This window comes from Oryctolagus cuniculus, chromosome 2 (genome assembly GCF_964237555.1).
Source record: "Oryctolagus cuniculus chromosome 2, mOryCun1.1, whole genome shotgun sequence".
NCBI lineage: Eukaryota > Metazoa > Chordata > Mammalia > Lagomorpha > Leporidae > Oryctolagus > Oryctolagus cuniculus.
In genome coordinates this window covers 176,275,549-176,296,965 of record NC_091433.1, presented here as the reverse complement: position 1 = coordinate 176,296,965, position 21,417 = coordinate 176,275,549, and the positions used below count along the sequence as shown (strand labels likewise).

The window sequence follows — 21,417 nt, the reverse complement described above, 5'->3', positions numbered from 1 at the left end:
CCCGGTGACCCGCGGGCTGTTTACCGTCGGGCAAGAGCCAAGCGCCGCCTTGCGAGCGCCACTCCCACCATGGCCTCTCGCAGCGCGGGCACCCTGCTGACCGAGTTCAATGCCGCCTACGTGCCCCCCGGTCTCATGCCCGGGTAAGGCCGCCGCGCTCGGGCCCCGCCGGCCCTGCACCGTCCCGCGTCCAGCTGCCCAGGCGCTGGCCTCTGTTGTCAGAACTGGGCCCTGGCGCCTCAGGGACCCATCTGTCGCCGGCTCAGAGGCCCTTCTGGGGGGTCACGCGGTCGCAGCGAGCGGGGTCCGGGGCGGCGGAAGGGCACAGGGCTTTGTGTTTGAGTGTGCGGAGGCCCCAGAAACAGAGCAGGCTCTTACCGTCCGCATACAGTGCGGGGCACCCTGGACTGGGGCGAGGTGCGTGCTCTTTGGCGGAAGGCGGGAAGGTGAGTAGGTGGGTGCAGGCCGGCGGCACCAGGCCTGGCCGGCGCGGCAGGTGGTGGGGAGCAGCGTGTGTCCCCCTGCCCGGGCTCTGTGGTCAGCCCTTTCGCTGGTCTCACTCTCAGAATGTCCTTGTTGAAACTTGCCCCAGCCCTGGGTTTTCAAACTCAGGGTGGCACCTGCCGTTCCTTCAAACCCGGGCGATGTCAGAGGCACGGGGCCATCCCTCTCACCTCCTCCAGCCCCCATGCTTCACTCCTCTCTCACCTCCGGCTGCCTCCAGGGTCTCAGGTGCTCTCCTTGCTGCCATCAGCCAGCCTGGGCCTGGGGAGCAAGCCACCGGGACAACAGCAAATCAGCAGGGAGGAACTGAAACCTGTGTGGTCTTGAGAGGCCAGGAGATGGGGTCTCCAGGTGGATTGGAAAAACACAGGGTCTCTCCCCTAAGCTGAACAGACTGCAGAATGAAGGAGAGAGCTGGCGGTGTGCTGTGTCCGGAGCGGGGCTGTTCTGATGTAGAACAGGCAAGGCCCCCAGGGCTGTCATGTTGAAATCTTTTCCCCAGCTGGTGGGTGCAGGGACTGGGGCCAGCGCTGTGGTCTGAACCCAGCTCCTGTGGGCCGGACCCTTCTCTGGCCTGGGAGACCTCAAAAGCTACTGGGGTTCCCACCAGCCCAAGCTAATGCTCCAGGTTAATTCTTTGCTTCTCCTGGGCATGGACCAGAGAAAGATGTGTTGTGTGTTTGGGAAGTGCCAGGTGTGGTGTTAGGATGTCGTGTGACATAGGCAACAGTGGGCGCCTCGTGGGCCCCCAGGCGGGCGTGGTGCGGAGGCGTAGTCAGCTCGGTCTTTGCAGCATGGTTGGGGTGTTTGCGCCATACTCTGCGTGTGGGCGGCGAGGTTTGGTTTTGTGTACTGACATTTTTTGAAAGTTCCCTGCGTCCCCCGTCTTGCTGGCTCCTGGGCCATTGTCTGCCCCTGGAGCATGGCTGGGGGCTCCTGCAAACCCTGCCCCATGCCCCCCCCCCCCCATCACGCTGTCTGGAAGGGGTGGTTGCTTCTCTATCCAATCTCTGTGCTGTGACTGATTTAGCATTGATGCTAAGTAGCTCGTAAACAAGGCTTCACGCCTGGACTGGGCTGGGGCTAGCGGCTGAGCTGTGTCTGCAGCTCTTTCTGGATCTTTCTGGGATGGGGGTGCTTGCCTTAAAGATTCCTGGAAGCCAGGAACGAATGGAGTCGTCTTTTTTTTTTTTTTTTTTTTTTAATGTTTGCTTCCTCGTTGGCAATTTTGTTAGCTTAGTGGAAGAATCCCAGATCCCCTACCACATTTGGATAATTATTATTTTTGTGTGTTTCTCTAACATTGGCCACAGAACTCTCAGCACAGCCAGTCTCTTCTGGCACTCAGATCGCCCCTTGTAGTGGTCTTGTTCACATGGCCCAGCCCCTCCTGTCCCTGTGCTCACAGAGGCCTGGGATGGGCTCCAGCAGGGCAGGAACCAGGTCCCTGATGCCGGGGGGAAAAACTCCATGTGCCCAAGCCAGAGTTCCGGCTGTGTGCCAGGCCCTGGAGACAACCTGTTTAAATCTTTGCAACAGCCCAGATGAGGAATTAGCACTCGTTCAAGGCCGGGCAGCGGGTGAGTCGCTGAGTCCAGTCTTTGTGACTTCAGCACGGCCGCCCATGCTGGTCTCATCCCAAATCCTCGTTTGCCCTCTCCTGCCTTCTCCCTCATTCTGCCAGGAGGCAGAGGAGCCATTAAGAGCTGGTCTAGAGCCAGCCTGCCCGGCTCCATTGTGCCTTACCCGGCACGCAGTCCGCGTCCTCTCCCTGGCTCCCTTGCCTGGTCTGGTGTGTGCCATGGGGATGGTGACTCCAGGCAGGTTCAAGGAGGCTGAAGTCAGTTAACATCACAGCGTCTGGCACGTGATAGCCATCAGCCGTCACCATTTGTCACGTCCCTGCCATGTTCAAAACCTGATTCCAGGCTCTGCAGTGAAAGAGGGTGACAGTGCTGGGCCTCGAGTGCTGGCCACAGTGCTCCAGTGGGTCCCTTGCTGCTCCTGGACCATGCACCTCCAGTGGGGCCTGGCCTGGGTAGCATCCTGCAGTGGGCAGGGGGCACTTGGGTCAGAGTCTCTGGGGCTAGAAGGCTTTTCAAAAGGAGCAGGCTGTCCTCAGGGAGAGTCTGTGCCTCCGGCTGGCAGGTCGGGTCTGGGGGCCCCATCCTTGCTCTCTGCCTCTCTCTGTGCACCCTCCGAGGCTCTCACTGCAAACACTCAGCCAGCCGCGGCGCATTGAACATGAACATGCCCAGCCTGCACTTGCCCTGGTGTCCCCAGCTGCTGACTGTGGCAGCTGTGCCCACCTTTGCCACTGAGCTGGGCTCCAAGGGCCTACAATCAGTACATCCCACACATGCCATCCTCAGTGTGTTTGTGTGTGTGTGTGGGGGGGGGGTCCTACTGAGTCCTGTCCCCAGAATCCCTGCACGACAGGTGCACACACCCAGCGGTACACTGGTGAATGTTTAACAACCAGCTCTCTAGAGAAGAGAAATGCCATGATTCGTGGCACTCATCTGAGTCTGTGGAAGAGATGCTCCTGCCTTGGTCCATTTTGAGGCAGCTGCGTGGCCTTCTGAGACACAGGTCGGGCAGGGGGCACGGCAGGCAGTGCACCATGACCTAGCATCATTGCCATTTTTATAGGCGAGCAAGCAGAAGTCATCCCAGAGCGCACACAATAGCAAAATGTAGGAACATAATTAGGAAGGGAAGAGCCTCCCCGTGGGTGCCAGGGACCCTAACTACTTGGACCATCGCTGCTGTCTCCCAGGATCTGCCTTGGCAGGAAGCTGGAATTGGGAGTGCAGGCGGGTCCTGAACCCAGACACTCTGATGTCTTATCCAGCAGGTGTCTTATCCAACATAATAACCGCTGGGCCAAACGCCCAACTTCTCACACTGGCTTGTTTAGCACCAGACTATACAGATTCCTGAAAATTGAGCAGCTGGCCGGCTTTCTTGAAGCTGGTCTGAGCCAGTGTCAGACACCTGTGGGTAGTACACCATCGTGCGCACCTGTGGCTTCCCTAGGCCTGGGGTCTCACCTGTTGGGGAAGAGGATCTGGCAGTGCTGGGGAAGAAGGGAGGATTTGGCTCTTGTGTCTCCAAATACCCTGCCATTTTGGCTCAGGCCCTGGCACTGGAGGGCAGCCCCAGGACAGGAAGGTGTGTCGGGTCGTGTGCCCACACATCAGCACTTGAACCTCTCCAAGGGCTTCAATGAGCACTGGCAATCTGGCCCCAGCTGGAGATCCTGATGAAATTGGTGGAGTTGGGGCTGGGCCTTGGGCGTTTCTGACCTTCCCAGGTGATCCTGGCTTGTCTGAGAGTCTGTGTGGTCCTTTGCAATGCAGAGGCCATTGTCAAAGTGGCGGGCATGGGCTTGTTGTCTAAGCATATTAAAAAAGGGACCCGTGACGTGGGCCTTTCCCACCTGTGCCAGTCTCCATGGCAGCCCCTCCCCAGGCTGGGACACAGCGGTCAGCTGCCATTCAGAGGAGCAGGTGCGACCCCTGATTCAAGCACAAAGTACAGAAGCAAAAGATCAAGTTGAAAGCTCTCCCTGGCCTGCCGCCTCCAGACCTCACCCCTGCAGGCAGCCCCAATCTCTATTCCCCAGGAGCACGCCGAGGGCTGCAGGCACGTTGGGTCTCTGTGCCCTCCCCTGCGGCAACGCCTTCTCTCCCAGAGGGGTCACAGGCCTTGCCATCCTCTCACCCCCTTCCCAGGCCCTCTGCCCCAGGGCCAGGCCCCCCCCCCTCTTCCCTGGAGTTCGTCGCTGAGCTGTTGAAGGGACTGGCCAGTTTGGCAATTCACGCCTCTCACACCACCTTGAGGATGTGCGGAGCCCCTAAGAACAGGGATTTGGGGGTCCCTGGAGGTCTGAAGAGAACAGGGCCCTTAGAAGCTGCCTACGGCTTCACTCAGTTCAGCGAATACAGGGCACCTAATGGGTTGGGGAAAGATAGGTAAAACATAGGCCTCTCTCCCAGGGGGTTTGCAGTTCAGGGCTCTGCTCATCGTGCGGCAATAGGATGGAAACAGGTGCAGGGAGCAAGAGGCGTCCGATGGAGAGGCGGGGTCCAGGGGATGAGTCCGGTGAGGCTCGTGGCAAAGAGGATGTTTCAAACGGGGATGGACCTCGGGGACTGGAGAGGAGTGCGGGCGGAGAGGCGGGCCGAGAGCTTTCTGGAAGGAGGGGGTGGCAGGAGGAAAGGGAGGGGTGGATCTCTGGCAGGAACAGCCCTCACAGCAGCAAATGGCCTCTTTGGGGCCAATGGTGATGCCGCCGGGACAGGAAGGTGGCGGCAAGGCCTGGGCGGGGAGGCTCTGAGCAGCTGGCTGTTTGGGGAGCCCTGGCAGGCTTCCCCCCACCCTGGGGGAAAAGCATCCTCGTGGGGAGGTTCAGGGAGCTGTGGTGCGCTGTGGAATGGGGACAGTAACAAGTTAATTAGTTAATCAGGCTGCCCATGGGAGCCCCGATGGCACCCGGTAATTAATTTTACTGTTAGCCAGGGGCCCAGCCCGTGCTGTCGGGGGCAGGGGAGAGATGCTCCCTACACACACAGCGGCCCACAGCGGGCTTCACAGTACAGCTGATCCCAGGGCCCCAGCTCACGTGCTGTACACAAGGAGGGAGGGACGCGGGTTCAAGGAGAAGCTGTGCCAGCCGGTGGGCGGATGCCGCCTCATAAACCTGCCAGTCCTGCTCCTCCCCCCCACCGCAGCCGGCCACAGGCAGGGCTGCAGAAGGCTCTCCAGGGTCATGGTCAAGGCCCACAAAGGCAGATGCATTTGACCTGGCTTGCCAGGTGGGCCCACTGGGTGCACAATAACATGAACACGTAGCTGGGTGCACACACGTGCACACACACCCGCCTCTGGATGGAATGGGGCAGGGCTTCGGAGGAGGCTGCGGAGGAGCCGGGGCTTCCATTCTATTGGGATGCAAATATCCTGGCATTCAGAGAAGGTGGAGAATCGGGCAGCAGAGGAGGATCCTGGCAGAGAGCTGGGGGCGGCGGGGAGAAGAATCACCAGGCCGCGTCACACACACTTCTGTAGCTGCCTTCTTCCCCGGAGCCGGTGCCCTGTGGGCGGGAGGCTTTGTGTCAGTGTGCTCTTCGCATCACAGCCAAGCTCCCACCCTTTTAAATATTTATTTATTTATTTGAAAGGTAGAGTTACAGACACAGAGAGGGAAAGACTGAGAGACCTTTGATCTGCTGGTTTACCCCCCAAATGGCTGCAACAGCCAGGGTTGGGCCAGGACAAAGCCAGGAGCCTCAGATTCCATGTGGGTCTCCCAGGTGGGTGCTGGGACCCAAGCACCTGGGCCACGCTCTGGGGCTTTCCCAAGGGATTAGCAGGGAGCTGGACTGGGAGTGGGACAGCCAGGACTCAAACTGGCACTCAGACCACTGAGCCACAACATTGCCCTAGCCAAGCCCTTCTTCACACAGCGCTCCTGCCCTCCATGACGTCTGGACTTTTCCCTCTTTCAGTGCAGGTGCTGAGCACTCGCAGGTGCCAGGCACGGAGGGTCAAGGGGGTGGTCCGGGGTGGGGATGGGGGAGTGAGCAGAGATCAGGTACAGGCTGTGCTGGCCGGGAGGGCTCCATGAGCTGCGTTCCCCGCTGGGCCAGTGGAGGGGCATCAGCCCAGGGCAAAGCCCCAGAGGCCTGGGCAGCAGGTGGGGACCGGCGCTAACTGCCGTGGGGGCTGGGATGGGTCCGTGTAGACAGCAGGCTGCAGGGGTGGAACCTTGTCTGGGAGGCCTGCTAGGAGCTCTCGGGTCACCCAGGTGAGCGAAGAGGGAGGCAGTCGCAAGGGGTGGAGGAAGGAGTGGGAAGGTCGCTGGTGTGGGAGCCCAGGACTCAGAGAGAGGCCCATGTGGAAGGTGATGGAGCCAAGAGGAAGACAAGGCGACCGAGTCCAAGTGTCTGGCTTAGGTGGGGGTGGCGGGAGCAAGGCAGAGATATGCAGGAGGCAGAGCAGGCTGGTCTCAGGGGGTGTGGAGTCTGTGGCACCCATGGGCAAGCCCTGGGTGGGCTGCTGGGAGCATGGGTCTGTGGCCAGGAGCATGGTCAGGGCAGCGCTGGTGTTTGAGAGCTGTTGGAAGTGCCACATGGATGAGGCTCCCAGTCTGGGCCCCGGGGCAGCACAGCAGCTGGAGAATAAGCCAGGGAAGGAGCCAGACCCACCTTCCATCCCCCCTACCCCTCATTCCTGCAGAAGCTCCGCCCGCCCACCCCCACCCCACCCTCCTCCTGGCCTGTCCCAGCCTGGACCGTGGTCTGGCTCGGGCAGGAGCTGACCGTGCCCACGCGGGCTCCAGGGGGCTGCTTAGTGCTCAGCGGCTCCTGGGCACGCTGGGCTCGAGGAGCCGGGCTGAGCTGTGCCAGCCCCCGGAGGTGCCCGCAAGTGACCTAATGCCACCTGCCTTGCTGCTCAAAATGTGGCACGTGTCCAAAGAAGAAAGCAGCAAAGCACCTCGGGTCCCCAAGCGGGAATTAGCCGGGCTTTGCAGCCGGTGACAGCGTCATGGCAAGCCTCCATGCTGCATTCAGGTGAAAGACGAGATGGGGGGTGGGTGGATCCAGGATAGGCAAAAGCAGTTTTATAAACAAATGATCACACTGGGGCCTGATGGGTAAGCCGCTGGTTGGGACGCCTGCGTCCTACATCGGAGCTCCCGGTTCCAGCTTCCTGCTCACGTGTGCCCTGCGTGGGGTGGGGGTTGGGGGGGCAGTGGATGACGGCTCTCACCATCCACAGGGAGACCTGGATGGAGTTCCTGGATCCTGGCTTCAGCCTGGCCCAGCCTCAGCTGTTGTACCCACCTGGGGAGTGAACCGGCGGGTGAGAACTTTATCTGCCCCCCCCCCCCCGCTCCATCTCTCTGCCTCTCAAATAAATAAATACGTTAAAATAGGATCATATTGTATTTTTTATTTCAAAATGAAAAGCATAAAGTTTACTATTAGCCGAAAAGAAAGAAATGGAAGTCAAATGGAAAAATAGGTGGGTTTTAGATAAAGGTCAGTTAATTGCAGGACATAGTAGTTTGTAAAAGGGGTCGGGGGAGAGGCACGTTTCCCGTTGCATTGTGCCTTAGCAATCTGATTTGGGTGTAGGTGTCAGGGACTGACTCTGCCTAAGGAGGTTCCCGGGCAGGCCCACCCCCACCGCCACCCACCCCCCCTAATTTTGGTGCTTAAATTGCCTTCACTGCGACAGGTTTTATAACATTGACGTTCGGTTCTGCACGGGGCTTTCAGCTGGTTGCTATTCCTGTCTCTGCCTTCAGTGGCTCCGAAGCTTCCCACCCTCCCTCAGGGAGCAGTTCCACCCTGCCGGGCTGCTTCTGCTCTCAGTGCCCTCCTGGCTGGCTGGCTGGACTCTCACTGCACTGCACTTGCAAGGACTTTCACGCTCGGAGAGCACCGCCTTGGTACCTGGGGGGCCCCTTGGCAGTGACCTGGGCTGGGCGGGCTTTCTTCCCCCAGGCTAGAGGCAGCCACCCCAAGCTTCAGGCACGGGGCCAGTGCGTGGGGCCTTCAAGGGAAAGGTGGTGCAGCAAGGCTGCTTGTCCTCTGCAAGGCACCACCCGGATGCTGCTCCACCTCCTCCGAGCCAGAGCGGGCGGGGCCCAGAGCTCCTTCCCTGGGAGGACATCCCGGGATCCAGGAAGCAGCAGCTTCCGCCACCGCTTGCCTTTGGCTTCTCGATTTATTGCAGATAAAATTCTAAAAAGATTTTATTTATTTATTTGAAAGAGTTTTACAGAGAGAGAGAGAGAGAGAGAGAATCTTCCGTCTGCTGGTTCACTCCCCAGATGGCTGCAACAGCTGGAGCTGTGCTGATCCGAAGTCAGGAGCCAGGAGCTTCTTCAGAGTCTCCCACGTGGGTCAAAGGCCCAAGGACTTGGGCCATCTTCCCCTGCTTTCCCAGGCCATAGCAGAGAGCTGGATCAGAAGTGGAAAAGCTGGGACTCAAACCGGCACCCATTTGGGATGCTGGCACTGCAGGCAGCAGCTTTACCTGCTATGCCACAGCGCCGGCCCCTGCAGATAAATTTTACTGTTTCACCTGGAGCACGAATGCTCTCAGAGACTCTGCTTCTCCTCCAGGCTGTGTTTCCCTCCAAACACGTCTCTTCATCATCTGGGTCATCAGCACAGGTCCTTCCGCTGCATTCCCAGAGGCAACAGCAGGGAGCTGGGTGGGCCGCGGAGCAGCCGGGACTGGGACTGGCGCTCCCATGGGGGAGGCAGGTGGCATAACCCACTGCACCACAACGCCTGCCCCTCATCCTTCACTTTGTCACGTAAATGACCTCCTACCCACGCTCCCCATGCCAGACCCAGGACTGGGAACCAGAGGTACAAACCCGAGTAAAACGCTACCAGGCTCTGCCCCCAAGATGCTCACCGTCTAGGAGGAGGGAAAGCAAGATGGCAGTGCAGAAAGAGCCGTGGCTGATGGAGGGGGCTTTCGGGTGCCTAGGGAACAGGGCTCCTCAGCCCATGGGAGCTGACCGTTCTTAAACGCAGTGACACTGGGCCAGTCTTGCAGGACCCTTTACTATTTGGTAGGCCAAGCACAGGGGATGCAGGGCATTGGGGTTAATGAATTTCGCATCCTGATGGGAGGACAGGGCAAGAGCCCAAAAAGGAAGAGAGAGAGAGAGAGAGAGAGAAAGAGAGAGAAAGAGAGAGAAAGAGAGAGAAAGAGAGAGAGAGAGAGAGAAAGAGAGAGAAAGAGAGAGAGAGAGAAGTCTTCCATCTGCTGGTTTACTCCCAAATGGCTGCAATGGCCAGGGCCGGGTCAGGCTGAGGCCAGGAGCCAGGAGGTTTTTCTGGGTCTCCCATGTGGGTGCAGGGGCCCAAGCACTTGGGCCATCCTTGCCTGCTGTCCCAGGTGCATCAGCAGGGAGCTGGATCAGAAGTGGAGCATCCGGGACTCGAACCAGCTCCCACGTGGGGTGTGGGTGCTGTAGACGGCAGCTTAACCCAGTGTGCCACAGCGCCAGCCCACACAGTGGTTCTTCAGGCCTGGGGTGCAGGTCGGCTGATGAGGCTGAACACATGGCAAGGGCCAGGTCAGGGACAGCTTGAATGCCACGCAGTGTTAGCCAGCGTTTCCTTGCAGTCACGAAGGCCCTAAGGCAAGCAACTTTGTAAAAAGGAAAGGTTTGCTTAGCTCAGAGTCTTGCTGTCTGCGACTGGCTGGCCCCATTTGCCTGGCCCCTACTGAAAGCAGTGATGGAAATGAGAGCTTAGGAGGTCAAATGGGGGCTGGGCCCCAGCTCCCTGTGGTTCCGTCACCTCCCAGCAGGGCCACCCTGGGCACCAAGCCTTTACACACAGACCTTTGGGGGACACCCTCACGGATACCCAAGCCACAGCACACGCTCAGGACTTGCTTATAGGGAGTCCGGCGTGGTGGAGGGCAGAGTGAGGGTGCTACGGCCACGGTCCTGGCTGAGCTCAGTGGAGCAGGGGAAGCGGCAGGATCGGGGACTGGATGGGTCGCCCCCATCTGTGACACGGACAGGCAGGGAGGACGCTCTGTGGCCAATGGGGCAGGAGGTGTGGAGGGAGAGGTGTGGTGTGCAGTTGGGTGCAGCAGAGGGAGAGGTGTGGTGTGCAGTTGGGTGCAGTGGTCTGCCCCTGGGGGAGAACTCCAGGCTGGAGCAGGTGATGGTTAAGGCCAGGTGGAGACGCTGTCCCCGGGACAGGCCTCAGGGGACACCAGCACTTCAGAGATGGAGATGAAAACCAACAGAAACAGCACGGGGGGTGAGGGAGCGCGTGGAATAGACGCCGAGAGCTGCATTTCCATGAGACAGAGGCCAGCCTTGCCGGCCGCTGCTGAGGAGGGCCAGGTGCGACAGTGCCCACCGGGGACCCTGCGGGGTGGCAGGAGCCGGAGTCCAGGGGGCGCCCTATCTTCTCCCTGTTTGCCGGAAGTCTGCTGCCCATGCTCTTGGGGGTGTTGCTGTCCCTCCCCTTGCTTTGCCAAAACCCATCTTTGGCTCTCTGCTCTTGAGTCCCCTTTGACCAAGGGTGGTGTCGTCGAGGGTCTCCCTCGTGGTGGGGGGAGGGGTGTCCTAAGGCTCTCAGAGCTCCAGGAGCTGGGTCAGGGCCTCCGGGTGGCCCGAGGAGCACCATGTGAGGCTGGGGTGTGGGAACAACACCGTGGCGTCCTCGCCCCAGGCTTCGGCTGTGACCAGTTACGCCTGTCACATTCTGTGTTCTCTGTCTCGGGTTCTCTCTGCTCTTTAAGGCCATCTGTGACTTCAGGCCTGGCCAAGGGGCACCCAGGCGTTCTGGCCCCTAGAGAAGTGGCTGTATGGGTGGACACCTCTGTGGGGAGGAAGGGGCCTGGAGTCCCGCCTGCTTGTGTTTCCCCAAGCCCTGAGCTGCTCAGGGCACCTTGGGAAGCCGGGCAAGGTCACCCTACTGCATTGTGGGATTTCGGGGCCTGTCTTAGAACTGGCCCCAGGGTCCCTCTCTGACGGCCACCCCCGCTCCCTCACCACTCCTGCAGGTACCAAGGCCATGTCCCCTCTGTGGCTTTCTCCTTCGGCTCCTCCTACGGCACCGCCACCCTCAAGTACTTCCAGGACCACCGCTTCGCAGCCATGCAGAAGGGCCAGGCTCTGCTCAGCCGCAGCGGCCACTTCCCCACCGTCTTCTCCTCCGACTCCACCCTGGGGCTCACGGAGCGCACGCTCAGCCGGGCTCGCCGACTGCACGCGCCCACCTACACACGCTTCAACCTGGATAGCAGCCGCTCCGCCAAACTCGCTCACTTCTACCAGGTGAGCTGCCACTGCCTGCCCCCTGCCACCGGGAGGGGGTGCCAGCCAGGGCCTGGGGCAGGGAGCTCCTGAACCAGCACAGCCCCTGCTGCTTCCCTGATCTGGTCCCATCCCCAGGTCACCGCTCACCCCCACTGCTGGTGGAGCTGGGGAGGGGGACCTTTTGGGATGTCCCTGTCCTCACTGTCTGCCCCATGGGTTCTCTTGAGGACCATACCCCAGTGATGTCCCTACCCTGGTGCCAGCCTGGGAGTCGCCCACCTGGACCCTGGTGGACCTGGTCTCAGCTCTGTCCCTGTCCCCCTGAGGCTGTGCCCTGATTAGGGCCAGCCCAGGCTGCGCCCAGCTGTCCCAGGAAAGAGAAGGATGGAGAGGGCCTGCTCACTCCCCTGCTGCCCTTGTCATACTTCTCAGGCTGGTGAGGTGTCCCCAACCCCTGATGGGGACACACATACACCCCGCCACCGTCATAGGCCACAGGCCCTTGTCTTCCCCGGGGTGGGGTGCAGCTCCTTCTCTGATTTGTCCCTGGAAACCTGACTCTCCATCATCTTCTCCTGCAAACATCCCTCCAGCCTTGTTTCAAGGTCAAGGTCACATGTGTCTCCTGGTGCCAGGGCAGAGAACTTGTTGAATACGTCAGCTCCCCGGGGGGCAGGGCAGGGTTGATGGCCTCAGGCTCTGGGGGGCTGTGGGACCATCTCCACCGGTCTGCGACAGTCTGTCCCTCTGCAGAACTCAAGTGGCCAGGAAGGAAGGAGGGGGAGGGACGGACACGGAGCAGGCTTCCCCTGTGCTGTGTGGGCCCCTCCGAGCTGGGTTTTCCTACTGAGTCTTGGCTGGCCCCTTGTCTCAGCCTCCGAAGCGAAGCTGGGACAACAGGCGTCATTATCCAGTCAGACAGAAGAGCAGCTGAGGCTCCGCCAGGACGCCCAATGGAGCTGGAGCTGGGAGGACACTAGCTGGGGCCTTCAGTGGGGGAGGTGGAGACCCCCATCCTTGCCCAGGCACAGTCGGGCACGGATCCCAGGTGCCTCAGGTCCCTGCCACTAGCAGCATATCCTCTCTCCCTGGGCCGAGCTGTAGATGGCACAGCAGCACCGGAATTACTACCGCGACAAGACGGGCACGGTACCCCGGGTGCCCTACTTCGTGCTGCCTGTGAAGGAGCAGGACCGGTACCGCATCCCCACCGACCTGTGAGTGTCAGCCCGCCTTGGAGCTGTGCTGCCGCAGGACACCTGCCCCTGGGCGCCCCAACTGAGGAACGAGTTAACAGCCTTGTCCCCGAGAGCCTGCAGTGCAGAGGGTGACAGATCCAGCACAGGGGGCCAGGGCTCCAGGAACCCGAATGGGTGGAGTCAGGAAGAGCGCCCATCGTCTTCGCGGCCCAGAACCAGCAGGGGCAACCTGGCGGCTACACCAGTCCGAGCACCCAGCTGCTACTAGCAGCAAGGAGCTGCTGCCCTCTAGTGAACATGCTGGGTACTACAGGAGGCAGGGAGCCAGTGGCTCAGTCCCTTCCAGATGTGGAAAATGCTTTCCCAGGGACAAAAATCCCGAAAGCCCAACTGTCCATCCACAATAGGAAAGCTCCTCACAGCCCACCCCTCATGCTTTTCTATGGGAGTTGTCCTTTCGTGGAGAAGCCAGCTCTGCCCTGCTCAGCCCGGGCCCGGGAGCGGCTTCCCTGGGTACCTGTGCTCCGTCCATCCAGCACTTCCCCACCTGGGGGCAGGTGTTAGGTCAGTGGACAGATCTGGGGTTCCAGCTCCATGCAGACCCCTTGCTTGCCTCGAGGGTCCAGAGCCTCATCACCATGTTATTGATAAGCAGCAGTCATTCCATGCATGTTGATGGTTTCTCAAGAAATGGATTCCACTGCCTCTTAAAGTTCCTCCCAGCAAAACAGATGGGCCCATTTGCTAAAGAGGAAAACTGAAGCCCAGTGATGGCCTTGGGGCCTGTCTGGGCTTGGCTGTTGAAGGCAGGGTTTGGAAAGGAAGCCAAGTCTCCTCTAGGACCTTCATGGGCCATTGCCACTGCTGGGGGTGGCCAGGAGCCAGTCTGTCCCCAGAGACAGAGTGGGTCTCTCCTGGGGCAGGGCTGCTCTTGAGACCCTGCTGGCCAGAAGCTGCCCCTCCCAGAGCTTTGAGGAGCCTGTGACCCTTCAACTCCATCCCTTTCCCAAATTGCATTCCACACAGCTGGTGATGGTTTCTACACAACACAGGGAGCTAATCAGGGTGGCCCTAAGGTCACTGATGCTGTGACCTGGGGCAGGTCCCTCTCATTCTGGAGCACCATGACCATCACCATCATCACTGTCACCACCATCAATATCGTCCTCACTCTCATCCCCATCCCCATCCCCATCATCATCACCATCCTCATCCCCATCAGCATCACCATCACCAATCACATCATCGTCATCATCGCCATCGCCATCACCAGCATCAGTATCACATCATCACCATCATCAACATCATCCTCACTCTCATCCCCATCACCATTATCATCACCATCACAATCACCATCACAATCACCATCATCAATCACCATCATCAATCTCACATCATCACCATTGCCATCGCCATCATCAGCATCATCACTGTCACCATCACCATCATCAATATCACATCATCACCATCATCACCGTCACCATCACCATCATCAATATTACGTCATCACCATTAACATTGTCCTCACTCTCATCCCCATCCCCTTCATCACCATCACCATCATCACCATAACTGTCACCATCACCATCATCACTGTCACCACCATCAACATCATCCTCACTCTCATCCCCATCACCATCATCATCACCAACATCATCATCACCATCACCATCATCATCACCATCACCATCAGCATCACCAATCACATCATCATTGCCAACACCATCAATATCACATCATCACCATTGCCATCATCATCACTGTCGCCACCATCAACATCATCCTCACTCTCATCCCCATCACCATTATCATCACCATCACCATCACCAATCACATCATCATCATCATCGCCATCACCATCATCAATATCACATCATCACCATCATCATCATCACCACCACCATCACCACCATCAACATCGTCCTCACTCTCATCCCCATCACCATTATCATCACAATCACCGTCACCATCACCGTCATCAATCTCACATCATCACCATCACCATCACCATCATCAGTATCACATCATCACCATCGCCATCATCACCATCGCCATCATCACCATCCCCATCCCCATCCCCATCCCCATCCCCAATACCGTCACCCCATCCCCGCCACCACCCTCGCCATCCTCATTCCCTGCAACATCTGTGGAGAACCTACTCCTTGTCCAGCATCACGGTAAGTGCTTTCCATGCCTTACCTCGCTTACTGCTCAGCATGAAGCTGAGAGTGAGACAGCAGCGCTAGCCCCTTTTTGCACACGTCCACCGCTAGGGACAGTCAGGGCCAGTCTCCATCCCAGGTCCGCCTGCCGACCAAGTCCTCCCTCTTCTCTGCTGCGCAATCGTGCACAAGTCCAGGGTGACTTGTCACATGCTAGACTGGGGAGCAGCCACCAGGGGGAGCCCCGGCTGGAAAGCTGGGGTGCGGGGCTGGGTGCGGGGGGGCCCTCCTCTCCCCAACCACCCCGGCTCACTGCTTAGCCCTGGCCCTGGTCCTCACCTCCAGGCCTCCTCTGAGTCCGAAGAATAAGTGGCACCTTCTAAGAGTCTCCCCCGAGAACCTGAAGACGGCCCAGGCCTTCCCGTCGGGGAAGAGGGTGTCTCCGCAGGAGCGGCAGACGCGAGATTGCTACTTTGAGTTCAGAGCGTGAGGACAGGTGCTGACACCAGACAGCCCGGCCCTGGCCACGTCGGTTTGCTTGAAATAAAATCGTTAGCCATGACCATTCCACGTGTCTCTCCTCCGGGCCCCAGGGGCATGTGGCCGTGGCAGGAGGGTGGCCCCAAGGCCACCCAGCGTGGTAGTTTAAGGGCCTGTGCCAAGTTCAGCTCAAGGGATTCAAACCAAGGAAAAGCACCTGTTCCCCCAAGGTGAAGCTTCTGGAAGCAAGCGCTGTGGGGTTCCCAAGGCCTAGCGGTGGCTCCCTCCTGCGCCGAGACCGCCTGTCTGCTTCTGCTGGTGTCACCGAGGAAGCTCAGTGAGGGTCTGTCCGGGAGCAAGGGTGACGTGGCCCCAGAACACTTGCCCTGCACGTGGGCTGGGAAGGAATCGCCACAGGAGCCCTGTGTTGGCATCACCAGGTCTGCCTGACAACTGCGAGGGAGGTCTCACGTCCCCCACGTTACTGAAAAGGACGCTGGGCCTCCCCGGCACGAAGGGAGCTGCTCACAGCTAGGAGGTGACAGCCAGGATTGGAACCCACGTCTTTCTGACTCCCGTGCCTGGGTCTCCTGCTGCACACCCTGCCTATGGCCCAGGCGGAGACTAGCGGGGCAGGGGTGACACAGCCCTTGGGATGCTGAGGGACCCTGCAGCCCCATGCTGCCTTCTGCCCAGCCCGGCGTGGACAGGTGGATGTGGCATCCAGCCCTAGGGCCATTTCTAGAAGGGTAATGGGAGGCAGTGACCCAGGACCAAATCACTAGTCAAGGAGTTTCAGGGCCTCCGAGGCTGGGTGTATGGGAGGGGGCGCTCACGCCAGGCTGCTGCTTGCCGCCGCTGGGGGCCCCTGGGCAAAGGGCAGGACGTGGGTGACAGTCCCTCACCGGATGGGGGCTGGGCTGGGGCCCTCAGACCAGGTGTGCCCAACATCCTCCAGCATCCAACGCCCCCTGGATCGGAGTCAGGGGACGCCACTGTTGCTCCTAAGTGGGCAAGGGAACCATAGCAAGGTTCTAGTGACCTGAGGGCGGAAAGAGCCATTCCTCTGTGCCTGGACAGTGCAGAGAAGAAACCCCGGAGGCCCTGGCAGCTGTCAGAGCACCCCCCAACCAAGAGAGGGGTTTCTCCTGTGTCCCAGGGTCCCCGACCAGCTGGGATCCAAAGGGTCTCTGTGGTGGCCAACTCCATTCCAGAGCTTGGCCAAAGAGCAAGACAAATAAACCCTGGGGGCTGGTCACTCAGAGGCGCATCCCGAGGGCCTGGGGGTGCCGAGCATGGTGGAGATGCCGTCTGCCTGGGACGAGGACAGGGAAGCCAGGCGCCAGCTGGAATGACCGCTATGTGCGCCTGCATCTCTGGGGTGGGAGGGTGGATACTTTCCCAGGGAACCTCGACCCAGCTGGCCAGGCCCCCCACTCTGACACAGGCTGAGCCCCGAACCCTGCCCTTGGTAAGAGTGCCCGCCCGGCTTGCTCGGCAGCAGTGGCACGTCCCACCCCTGGCACCAGCAGCTCGAACCCAGGCACACAGCACAGGGCTAAGGAAAACGCTTGTCTTTAGCTTTGTTTAATAAACAGTACCCAGGGCAGGGATGGGGGGGTGGGGTGGAGAGGCACAGAGCCACACTTCACCTCCAGTGTCCCCGTGCCCCTGCGGTGTCCCTCGGGGCTGTCAGCCAGATCAGCATCCCCAGAAGTGGATCCGGAAGGAGCTGCAAGGAGGAACACTGGGAGCCGCTGGGAGCCTGCAGTGCCAAGCCCTGTAGGCCTGTGCCCGGGGCCCAGCTCTTGCGGCCGGTTCTCAGCCAGCTCCAGGCCCTCCCTCATTCTCTCTCAGCATCACTGGGATGCAAAGGGCCCCGCGGCCCCTGGCGGTGTGGGAGCCAATAGCGGGAAGTGGGAGAGAGTCACAGAGGACTCCAAGAGGGACGGGATTCTGGCTCTGAGTCTGTGCTGGGAGAAGAGGAAGCACCTTTGGGAGGGGGCGGTCCCCCCTGCGCAGCCACGCAGGGAAGGAGATGGGGATGAGAGCGTCCCAGAGGGGCGGATGTCTGAGCCCGGCCAGTCGGGCTCTCTCTGGGAGTCAGCGCTCAGGAGTCGCTGAAGGTCATTCAGAACCCAGGAGACCCGCAGGTGGCGCGGCCGAGATGGCTGGGGCGGGAAGCCAAGTGCTGGGCAGCCGGGGTGAGAGGCATCTGCCCCCTGCTGCCCGAGGTGGGCTCTGTGGCTTTGTGGGCACTTGCGTGCTTTCCAGATCACCTAGACCTTGGCGCCTGGGCAGAGCAGCACCCAGGAGAAGACACAGGCCGACAAGGCCAGGTCCCCTCAGGTAGCCTGCCAGGAGGGCCACGTGTCCAGCTGAGCTGTCCCCAGTGTACCTCCTGGAACCAGGGAGGGGCGGGGCTGTCAATCGCCCTGGGAGGCGTGGCCAAGAAGACCAAATGGCCCCTTCTGCTGGGGTAGGACTGGCTGCCCTTTCTCCCATGAGCTCCAACTCCGCCATGGGGGTGGGGGGCAGGTAGGACCAGTGCAGGAAAGGCAGTGGCCCAGGCCCACCCTCTACCCTTGAATCCGCTAGGGCTCCCCAATTTCTTAGAGGCTCGTTTCATGGATGCCGAAGGAGTCTGCCGAGTACCCCAGTAACTCACTACGCCCTTGGGAAGACTGAGACGCCCCGCTGGCTGATGGGTACTGGGGCCCCCTTCCTGCCCCCCCACCCCCAAGCAGAACACCTTACTTCATGAAGTCTGGAGACTTGGCCATGGCGTGCTCGAACTCGGAGAAGGACAGCATGTTGTCGTTGTCCAGGTCAGACTCCGTCAGAACCTGGGGGCAGCGAGACCTGGGGCAGCTTGGTAGCAGACGGAGGGGAGGGGGTGCAGGGCTGGGGGAGGGGGTGGAGTGCCACAAACCACCTGCCCGGATCTCTGCCACGTGGGTCCCCCCCACCCCAAGTTGTGCGCTGAGGTCTGGGCCTGTGGGGCTGACCCTTGCTTCTGGAGGATTCTCCTCGGTGCCACCCGTGCACGCCCGGCCCTGAGAGCAGAGATATGCCAGCTGCCCAGGCAGGGCCCCCTTTCAACACTGCGCATGGCTGTGCCTCCCCCCAGTCCCCACCCAGTCCAGGCTCCCATGGTCCGAGGACAAAGGGACACGCGCCCTGACGGCTTGCGGGTGGTGGCCCTGTGCCAGGCTGGGCTAATGGTGCAGGGACACATGATGCACCCATCCCACCCTACCCCACCCCACACCGAGCCACTGCAGGCACAGCCAGCAGCATTGAGGGCCTGGTGGGGGGGAGGCCCTCTGTCTGGGGGCGCTAGAAGGTTCTTATCGGAAGGACAGAGATTTGAGAGGGGTTCTCTCCTTCCATGTGCCTGCTTCTGGGGGGCACCTTATCCCCTCCCCCAAGGCATGTGTGCACAGGGGCCTGTGCTTGCCGGAGGGCTTCTGCCTCCGGGCCTTTGCACGGTACACACGTGGTGCGTGAGGTCGGTCAGCAGGTCCTCGGACACGTCGGCGCTGTTGAGCAGGCGCAGCACGATCCTCTGCAGGTCCTCCTCGTCGATGAAGCCGTTCTCGTTGAAATCTGCAGAGAGCGGTCAGGGCTGCTTGGCAGGGACTTGGAAGTGGCCCAGAAGAGTTCCGGGGGGCCCATGGCCCAGGCTTCCCAGAGGCCCCTGCAGGGCTCACCTGTCCCAGGGGCAGCTAGAACCTGGGACTCAGGGCACACAGGCCTGAAGGGATGGGGCGTGGCAGTACCAGGGCTGGCCGCAGGCAACCTTGACCATGAGCACTGGCTGAGCCGTGCCACGTAGTTTACGTCCTTGAAGCTTCTGGTCAACCTTTGATTAGTTTTAATTTTATCAAAAAGAACCCAAGGCACAGCAGTGGGCTGTGGTATGGCCGCCCTGCCAGGAGGCGTAAAAACAAAAATTCCAGCCCAGCCACCCGGACCCCTAAGCCCCACGGAAATCTCCATCTCAGAGCCGGGAAGCCAGGCTGCTAGGGAGGAGCCGGGCAGGTCAGGGAGCTGGAAGCCCCGGGTGCCAGTCCCTGCTGCTGCCCCTGTGTGGTAGCTGCGTGACCGGAGCGTGTGCCCGCCTCCTCCATGGGGTGAGGACAGTGGCCCTTGCTCAGTGGTGGGCTGCAAGGACTCTGGCTGGGCCCTCAAAGGGGCAGGGGACAAGAAGAAATACTGCCTCTGACCCCGGGAGGTAAGAAGGGGCCTCATCTTCCTGCCCCACCCCCACACGCACCCAGGGTGTCAGGGGAAGGGTGGGGGCGAAGGGAGCCTCCAGATCGCGGTGGGGGAGGGGGACACAGCTTCACCCCTGCTAACCTCACAGAGGGGCTGCACAGAGGGGCTGGCAGCAGGGGCACGGGGCAGGGGCCAGGGGAGTGGGCGGCAGGGGCTGCGGAGGGAGCCGCCCCCGGCTGACCGCCCTTGCCCACTGAGTGTGTCCAGGAGGCTTTGCCCTTCCAGCTGCAGCCACAGTGCAGGTGGCCCTCATTTCCAGGGCCAGCGCTTCCTCCTCCCCAGAATAAGGGCAGACATTTCCATCTCTTTGTTCACTAGTGTGTCTCGAGCTCTGTGCCTGGGACAGAGGAGATGGACAGCTGAATGAATGAATGGATGGACTACCCAAGGTTGCTCATTGGTCAGTGGCAAGGACATGACTAAACCGAGGCAGTCATGGGGCTGGCACTGTGGTACAGCGAGTTAACACCCTGGCCTGAAGCGCCAGCATCCCGTATGGGCGCTGGTTAGAGACCCGGCTGCTCCACTTCCAATCCAGCTCTCTGCTACAGCCTGGGAAAGCAGTAGAAGATGGCCCAAGTCCTTGGGCCCTGGCACCCCCCTGGGAGACCCAGAAGAAAAGAAGCTCCTGGCTCTTGGCTTCGGATCAGTGCAGCTCTGGCCACTGTGGCCAATTAGGGAGTGAACCAGCAGATGGAAGACTCTCTCTCTCTCTCTCTGCTTCTCCTCTCTCTGTGTAATTCTGACTTTCAAATAAATGAATAAATCTTTAAAAAAAAAACGAGGCAGTCAAACTCTCAGAGAAGTCCGTGTTTTCACCGCCCATTACCATCTTTACTGCAGTGAAATGCCAGTCCTTGGCTGGCACGGGGTCACCCAAAGCAGGTACTACATTTCCCAGCCTCCCTTGCTGCTTGATAGGCTCACGTGACTCAGTTCTGGCCAATGAGATGTAAGCAGAAGCAGTGACTGCTGGGAACAGCCCGGAAGGGAAGCTGTGATGCTCTGGGACAAGGAAGCGACCTTGAGTATGGCAGCGACACATTCAAGGGTGTAGTTTGTTTCATTCGGTGTTTCTATTTGAGGATCCAGCAACAGACAGGAGGGGCCTGGCCTTGATGCTGCACAGTAGGAGCGCAGTGGGCAGCCGCATCTGGACGTCGATGGACCGGCCCATGTAATCCTTTACTCTGGCCCTGCCCAGGCAACCTCAGGCGCTTCCCGAGATCCCATACATCTTCAGCAGTTGATCGTTTAAGTTGATTGTTCTATATGGCGCGCATCAAGGTTCAAACAGCCCCTGGCTGCAAAAGGGCTACAGAAATGAGCACATGGCTTCCAGCCATCTCAGGAGCTCTCTGGCGTGAGCTGTTATGGCTTGGAGCTCCTGCCACTGGCCACCAATGGATCCTAATTCACCACCGAGCCTCCGTTTTCCTCGTCTGTAACGCAGGAGAAGCTGCTGCAAAGTTTACGTAGGAAAATGCATGGCCATCGTGGGCTTGAGGCTGGAGGCGAGAAGACACGTAGCAGCAAGAGCAGACTGGCAGCACTGCATCACGCGATGCTCCTTACACACTAGCAACGCCAACCTTAGGGACCACGTCACAGCCCGCCCTGAAGCCAGAGCCGTCTTAGGCTATTAGGGAAACTGAGGCATAGAGTTTGCTGGCCTCACAGTGTCCCACAAGGGAGAGCCACGACTCATCTCCATTTCCCAAGGCAGGATGTGGGTGTGGAAGGCACAGCCAGCTCCCTTGTTGTCTGAGCGTTGTCTCCCAATGGCTGGAGTTGCTGAGCCCTGGGGACAGACCAAGGCTGGGGCCACCATCCCCACACAGCTCTGCCATCACACTCTCCGGGGGGTGGCTCGGAGCAGGTGCAGGGGAAGGAGGGACATGGGCAGCGGGCAGTGCAGTGACACCGCCCTGCCAGGACAAGCTGCACAGCCTCTCTGGGAGACCCCGCA

At 60.0% G+C, this 21,417-nt stretch overlaps 2 protein-coding genes across 7 annotated transcripts in view; one reads left to right on the top strand and one right to left on the bottom strand.

Annotated features, from left to right (window-relative positions):
* Positions 1-8: 8 nt before the first annotated feature.
* CIMIP2C (ciliary microtubule inner protein 2C) lies at positions 9-20,429 on the top strand. 5 transcript variants are annotated; one of them, XM_070069342.1, is made up of 4 exons: positions 9-143; positions 11,068-11,341; positions 12,428-12,540; positions 15,033-15,252. In XM_070069342.1, the coding sequence occupies exons 1-4, from the start codon at positions 70-72 to the stop codon at positions 15,175-15,177; spliced, it is 606 nt and encodes a 201-aa protein (XP_069925443.1). In that variant the 5' UTR covers positions 9-69; the 3' UTR covers positions 15,178-15,252. The 5 variants fall into 5 exon arrangements, 4 of the variants coding, with proteins under 4 accessions (XP_069925443.1, XP_069925440.1, XP_069925442.1 ...); XR_011386739.1 differs by lacking the exons at positions 9-143; positions 11,068-11,341; positions 12,428-12,540; positions 15,033-15,252 and adding exons at positions 12,551-14,702; positions 17,766-17,995; positions 19,767-20,429; XM_070069339.1 differs by lacking the exons at positions 9-143; positions 11,068-11,341; positions 12,428-12,540; positions 15,033-15,252 and adding exons at positions 12,551-14,702; positions 19,767-20,429.
* Positions 16,716-21,417, bottom strand: part of CIB4 (calcium and integrin binding family member 4) — a 52,544-nt gene continuing 47,842 nt past the window's right edge. The window contains exons 6-8 of one of the 2 annotated variants that reach the window (XM_051843128.2): positions 18,667-18,776; positions 17,925-18,013; positions 16,716-16,899 (exon numbers count right to left, since the gene is read on the bottom strand). In XM_051843128.2, coding sequence (XP_051699088.2) covers positions 16,869-16,899; positions 17,925-18,013; positions 18,667-18,776 — 230 coding nt within the window. In that variant the 3' untranslated portion in view covers positions 16,716-16,868. The remainder of the gene's footprint in view (positions 16,900-17,924; positions 18,014-18,666; positions 18,777-21,417) is intronic. The other variant, XM_002709972.5, reaches the window with a different exon arrangement.

What these genes read in the sequence shown, in the direction of transcription:
- CIMIP2C (XM_070069339.1), top strand. Translation starts at nt 13,647, where the DNA reads ATGACCATCACCATCATCACTGTCACCACCATCAATATCGTCCTCACT. An exon ending in ACTCCTTGTCCAGCATCACG is followed by an intron (nt 14,703 to 19,766) that starts GTAAGTGCTTTC and finishes TTTGTTCACTAG; the next exon opens with TGTGTCTCGAGCTCTGTGCC.